Below are 7,145 nucleotides of genomic sequence, written 5' to 3'. Positions count from 1 at the left end.
ATACTTAATGTTGCAAGATCACTTTTGTTTCAGTCGGCTGTTCCTATAAAATATTGGGGAGATGCTGTTTTAACTTCAGTTTTTTTGATAAATAGAATGCCTACATCAGTTTTAAATGGGTTATCTCCTTATGAACTTGTTTATAAAAGAACAGCTAATTTTGATCATTTAAGAGTTTTTGGTTGTCTTTGTTTTGCTGTTAAACAAAATATTTCTGATAAGTTTTCTGAACGTGCTGAAAAGTGCATTTTATTAGGATATTCATCTGATAAAAAAGCTTATAAACTTCTTAGTCTTGATACTAATACATCTTTTATGTCCAGGGATGTGAAATTTTATGAATCTGTGTTTCCATATAAATTGAAGTCAACTAATGTTGACAAAAATTTTTCTGGTTTTGGCCCTAGTGATCCATTTTCCTATGATGAGTTTGATACTAATGAATATATAAATGATTCTATTAATCTTGATGAGCTGAGAGTAGAATCACAGTTGGATGGTACTGATGCAGCCATTCACCTGGATGATGTCAGTCCTAATAATGTTGTCAACCGTAGTGGCGAGGCAGTTGTGCCTCCTTCTGCTGGTTCAATTCCTTCTTCTTCTAACATTTCTGAGGAAAGTAGTCAGTTACCCTTAATCCCTTCTGTTGAGCAGTCTTTAGGTTCTTCTAGGTCTAGACGTGAGTCTCATATGCCTGTGAAGTTTTCTGATTACATTGTTGAAGGTAAATATAAATATGGAATAGAAAGAACTATTAATTACTCTTCATAGAAATAATACCTGGGAAATTACATGTTTACCTAAGAACAGAAAACTGATAGGTTGTAAGTGGGTTTTCAAAATTAAATACAAGTCTAATGGTGAAGTAGAAAGATATAAAGCTCGTTTAGTAGCTAAAGGGTATAACCAAAGGGAAGGAATTGACTTTGAAGAAACTTTCTTTCCTGTTGCAAAAATTGTGACTGTAAGAATAATTATTTCTTTGTCTGTACATAATTCTTGGCCATTATATCAACTAGATATTAATAATGCATTTTTATATGGTGACTTAACTGAAGATGTTTATATGTCTCTTCCTCCTGGATATTTTTCTATTGGTGATTCTAGGGGTTGTAAACTTACTAAATCTTAATATGGTTTGAAACAAGCTCCTAGGAAGTGGAATGAAAAACTTTGTTCTTCTTTGTTTTTGTTTGGTTTCAAGCAAAGTATCAGTGACTATTCATTATTTATAAGGAAATTTGAAGGATCATTAACTATATTGCTTATATATGTAGATGATATTATTTTGACTGGAAGTTGTGAACATGAATTGCAGAAAGTTAAGGATTTTATGAAAACTGAGTTTCTAATTAAAGATCTTGGAACTTTAAAATATTTTTTGGGAATTGAAGTAATAAAATTTAATAATGGGTTGTGTCTAAATCAAAGGAAATATTGTTTAGAGTTATTACATGAATATGGTATGCTTGGGTGTAAACCTGTAAATACACCATTGGAAACAAATTTTCTGATAAAGACTGATGAAAATGATAAAGGAAATTCATTGTTAGACAATAAAACTGAGTTTCAGAAACTCATTGGTAAATTGATATATTTGACAGTAACTAGACCAGATATTTCATATGATGTTCAGGTACTTAGTCAGTTCATGCACAGGCCTAAAAAATCTCATCTAAAAATTGCTTTTAGACTTTTAAGATACTTAAAAAACAGTCCTGGAAGAGGAGTGGCTATAACCAAATCTGATAAATTTGAGCTTAAAGGGTTTGTAGATGTTGACTGGGCTAAGTTTATGATTACAAGAAAATCAGTGTCTGGATATTTGGTTTATTTTAATAACTGTTTAATTTCATGGAAGAGTAAGAAACAGTCTACTGGTTCTAGATCCTCCACTGAAGCTGAATATAGAGCTTTAGGGTCTATTACTTGTGAGATAATTTGGATTTTAAAACTTTTGTTTGAATTAGAAATTAAAGATTTAATTCCTGTTTCAGTTTTTTGCGATAATGATTCAACTATTAAGTTAGCTTTAAATCCTGTGTTTCATGAGAGGACAAAACATTTTGAAGTTGACTTGCATTTTATTAGAGAAAAAATTTCTAATGGAGTGATAAAATTGGTTAAAATTTGTTCTTCTGAACAAACTGCAGATATCTTAACTAAATCTTTAACTATAAAGCAGCATGATTTTCTAACTAAGAAAATGGGCATTGTTGATGTTTTTAAAAGTGAAAAATAAATATTTCAATTGAGGGGGGATGTTGAAAATATTATGAATTAATACAATCTCATATTTATTTTTATATACGTATAAGTATATGTAGTTGTATGTGTATAAGTGAATGCAGGAGTAAAGCAGGAGTGAAGCGCGGATCTGAAGTGGGTCGGGTTAGATTTGTTTCAGTGATAAGGGAGTATAAAAGAAGAGAGAGAGTGTGTTAGAGATCAGTTCAGATATTTTTTCATCTCATTCTTCTCTCTTGTGATGTGCTCTCGTTCAGTTAGGGTTTTCTGCTAGATCTAAACGATTGTGAAGCAGATCTGTTGTATTTTTCCTGATCGTTCTTTATATTCGTGTTATTCATTCATTACTGATAATCATTCTAGATTAGGGCTTGGTGTTTTGTTATGAGAGTAGAATAGGGTTTTGTAGTGAGGTTTTTTGATGTATGTTCTTGAAAACCTTATGTTTCTTTGTCCTCAAATGATATAAGAAATGAAGATGTTGGGAAATATGTGTTTGTAGTTTTTTAACACACAGTCCCAGGGGTGGTTCTAACGACCTTGTCTATTGTGTCCTCGCAGATTCCCTCTGGCGTAGGAGCACACCATCAGAGCAGGTGGTCGGAGCCGATGTCGCATCAATCACAGTAAGCATGAAGCGAGAGGTCCCATATGGAGATGTTTCGGAGTTCAGCCTCTAGTTGCATTGTAGTAGCCTCTTTATTGTCATAGAAAATAGAGTGAATATTAAGCCAAACCTTACGGGCTGTTGGAGGATTGGAGTAAGCGGAGGTGATGAGATTTTGAGATATCAATCTAAATAGCCATAAAAGAAACATTAAGTCAAGTCTTTCTCATTTTGGATAAGTAGATGACGATTTGGTGCATCATATGTGCCATCTACGTGATAGAAAATATCATAGGCGGTACAATAAACCTTGAAGAGAGCACTCCAAGGTTCATAGTTCTGAGTGGTGAAATCTAGAATAAGAGGAACATACGTTTTGATGTTGGTTATTCCATAGGCTTTGTGAGGAGGTTTGGAATTGTTGTTAGATTCACCACCAGTCATGTTGGTTGAAGAAAGAAGAAAGAAACGTGAGAGAAGAAGAGTAAAGGGTGTGACGATAGTAAAAGAAAAGAGGATCAGTTGATTTTAGGGATGAAAAAATAGGCTGATACCATGATAGAAACTATTTTCCTACACTTAGAAAGGCATTACAAACTAAATACACAATGGCCTTCTTGAGCTTATACACCATAATGGACTAATAGAAGGAGTGGGCTAATAATACAAATATACAAATATATAAATCATGATTATAACATATAATACACGGTCTCACATCTAATAAATTATGTCCAGCAGCTTAACAAACACACCACACAAATAACTCGAGTGTGATGGCCAATGGCGTTACCTTGTGATATGTTTTATGGAGCTCTTCTTTGTTGGTAACTTGCCTTGCCACTAGTGGCCAAATTGGAAGGTTCTTCGTCCTGGCCACCATAACGACCAGGGTTTTTCCTTGTCATGGTTCTTTCTATCCATACGCTGATTTCAAAACAATACAAAAAGGATTTTTTGTTCCTTTTTATTAAAAAAAAAGTAAAAAAGATATCTTATATTCGTTTTCTCATTTTATTTATTTATTTATTTAAACTTCCGTACACTGTTTTCCTAATATATAAGAAAATTCAGATTCTTCAGTCATTCGCTGCAAATCTTCCATTCATTCCACGGTATTGGCAAGAAGGTGTTTAAGGTATGTCTTCTTCATCTCTCCGGCCCTCTCCGTCTCCAACCATCCTCCCCTCCCCTTCTCTCATTTTCTGTTACTGTTCCACCGCCGTCCGCCGTGACACACTCTTCCCTTCACTGGTAGCCATTAACCCTCACAACCTCACCTCGCTGCTGATAACCCACCAACCACCACCACCATAGAAACCCTAAAAACAAGCACTCAGCTTCATACCACCACTCTCTCCGCCTCCCCTCATTTCCTCCCTTTCTCCCATGCACGACAATCCCAAACGACATCCCGACCCCGCTGCCGGCAGCTGTACCACCCTCCGATTATAAAAACCATATTCCAGCTCCTAAATTTTGCATTTATCGACCCATCACAACCCAATCTGCCGGAAAATCCCATTTATCTCACCTTAATTTCTCTGCGATCCCCTCCCCTCATCCCGTTTCTCGCCGGAGAACACCAGTTGCTTTCTCTGACTTGAACCACCACCAACTGAAACCTCTCTGTATGTGTGTGTTTGGTCTTCTCTTCTTAAGAAATCCCTGAAAACAAATCCCTAATTTACATTTCTGCTCATGTTCTTCCAAATCCTTGCTAGATTAACGTTTTAATCCTACATTTTTTTTCTTTTTCAATTCCTGCAGGTTTAGGTCTAAGCGGAGCTTCACATCGAGTTACATCAAAGTTTTTTTTGGCATCTTCAGGTACAATTTCATCCTTCCGATTCCATACTCTTAAATTAACTTTCATTAGCGTTAACTTTGATTCATGAAATTATCCACCATTAACAGTTGTTCAGATCAACAATCCGAATACTATCATCAATGTTACATCACTGTAATGAATCTTTTTTAGGTTGGACCAAAATTGACTTTGGTTGACCATGTTTTACTTTGACTTTTCTTTTCAGCTAACGTCAAGTTATATAGGAACTAATACACAATTGAATGGTTTAAGCAGGATGGATAATCGTAATGCTTTGGTGATGATAGCTGGATGCATAGCCATCAACAGTGTGATGTGTCTGCTAGGATTCCCAGGAGGACTTGCAAACATTGGGAAGACAAAACGCGATTGGGTGTTTCTCAATGCGAACTTGAAAGCTCTTTGTATCTCCATGACTGTGTTTGTTGTTGGAATGAGTGCGGGGCCCACATTCTGGAAAAAGATCGAGAAGCGTGCAAGATATGCCATGCTTATTGCAATTGCTGCTATGGCGATAGCTGTTCATGAAATTGTTCTTAGGATTATAGGGGACGACTACTGGTTGAGGCTTTTTGCTAATTGGTCCTGTTCTGTGATCGTGCATTTCATTTGTGGTGTCATCTTCTTTCTCAGGTGTGGCTATTGGATCATATAGAGACGATGTTGGTGCGTTATTATGATCAGTTAACAATCAACTCGATCTAATCATCTGTTGGATGCTTTTGAATTGTGATGTCAACTCTTCTTTCACACTATTGACTATTGAGTATTAGTTTGGATATGTGGCTAGACCAAATTAGTTTTTTATTTTGTTTACGTTTTAGGAAATGTTATGGAATCAACAAGTGAACTTTTCATTTTCTTCCAATTTAGTCGACCATTTACCAAGAAGACCTAGTTTACTAAAAATATTACTAGCTATTCTTATGTTCCATACAAGTTACCAACAAGAGTGGAATATTATATATTATTAGTTGTTGAGTTCTACCTATTTGGTTTAAAAGGTGGTTTTAATCTTGTTCATGGGCCATGTAACCATCTTGGTTATCTCAAATGAACAACGATCTTTTATTTGTATATAATTGGTATGTTATAGTGTTAAGATATGAGAATCTCTGTTATAAAAGTATGGACATCACTTCCCTAACTTTGTGGACGATATGATTTACTTTCTAATATTGGTTGTCATACTAGTCGCTATATGAATATGGATCAGCGTCCAACATGCAACAAACCATTCCAAATTTTATGCAATTGATATCATTTATCAGTTTATTTTGACCTTATTAAAGTAAGTTGTACTTGATTAAACAAAATGATTGTTTAGTAAAGAGGTTGCTAAAAAGGCATCCCATGTTACCATATAGACACCCTAATTAATTTTTAAAATATTTTTGTTAGTTGAAATTGCATTGTTTTTTGAAAAAACTGATTATAAGTACTTAATTATATGTTGATTTTTTTATAAAAATGTCAATAGGGTGTCTTATTATTATTATTATTATTTTATTAATTTTTTGGGGTGTAAATTTTATAATTTTTTTTTAATGTATCAAAAACTGATAATCATTTGTTTTTCTTCTATTAATAGATACAATTTCACAGCTTTGAGTCTCATTGGAGCGTCACAGCTTGTTGACCATGACATCGAGTTCATGTACTTGCTCCAATATAGGTTTGTCATCAACCATTTGAAACTCTAAATACTTAGTTAGTACATTCCTCACGTGCCTTGTACTTAAGTTCCAAAGCACTACATAGATCTCTTGGATCTTTGATTGACGTGTAAAGATCATAGAGCAGACCAGAGAGTGGGTTTTTGATGTGACCCACACACAGTTCCTTAGACTCTCTACGTAGAGCCCTTTTGTTTTTCCGGATTAGAGATGATTGTTGGATCCACAGTTTTCCCGGCCCCGGGAATTGGATCAGTAGGAATCGGCGTCGGTTTTAGGTCCAAAACATAGGAGAGCTTCAACACATGAAGCATGAACTTGACCTTGTCAGCCTAGTATGAATAGTTCTGACCATTGAATCGGTCAAGCTAGGCAAACTCTTGGTTCATGTAATGGAGACTAGCAGCTGGGATTTGGGTGTTCATTAGTCTATGATTTACAAACCCAATAAAAACCTTTAAGATTGTTGTAAGATAGAACCAATAGACATGCGAAGAAACTGACAAATAATATTGAGAATTATAATACGAATAATAAATCTAATTATTATTAATATGATTACTAAGTTTCTTATCGATTAGATCTGATTATAAGAAAGAGGTAAAAACAGTCTGTCTTGTTATTGGACGAAAATAAATGCAAGACAATAAAATCTTGAATGTGTAATAACTGCACGGATCGAACTCCTGTCCTTAAAAAGTTTCACTTCGCTTCTATCGGCTGTAAGCCACAGAGTAAAAAATGTCCTTAAAAGAGTAAAAAATGTTCTTAAAGGTTTTCA

At 34.8% G+C, this 7,145-nt stretch overlaps 1 protein-coding gene across 1 annotated transcript; it reads left to right on the top strand.

Moving 5' to 3' along the window:
* Window positions 1-3,940: 3,940 nt before the first annotated feature.
* LOC111912693 (uncharacterized) lies at window positions 3,941-5,597 on the top strand. The gene is made up of 3 exons (XM_042898177.1): window positions 3,941-3,995; window positions 4,628-4,687; window positions 4,944-5,597. The coding sequence occupies exon 3, from the start codon at window positions 4,945-4,947 to the stop codon at window positions 5,341-5,343; it is 399 nt and encodes a 132-aa protein (XP_042754111.1). The 5' UTR covers window positions 3,941-3,995; window positions 4,628-4,687; window position 4,944; the 3' UTR covers window positions 5,344-5,597.
* The last annotated feature ends 1,548 nt before the right edge of the window (window positions 5,598-7,145 follow it).

This window comes from Lactuca sativa, chromosome 9, assembly GCF_002870075.4.
Source record: "Lactuca sativa cultivar Salinas chromosome 9, Lsat_Salinas_v11, whole genome shotgun sequence".
Lineage (NCBI taxonomy): Eukaryota > Viridiplantae > Streptophyta > Magnoliopsida > Asterales > Asteraceae > Lactuca > Lactuca sativa.
Note: the sequence above shows the minus strand (reverse complement) of the source record. Positions and strands in the feature narration are given on the sequence as shown.

Excerpts from the sequence above, each read along its gene's own strand:
- LOC111912693 (XM_042898177.1), top strand. The coding sequence starts at position 4,945 with ATGGATAATCGTAATGCTTTGGTGATGATAGCTGGATGCATAGCCATC.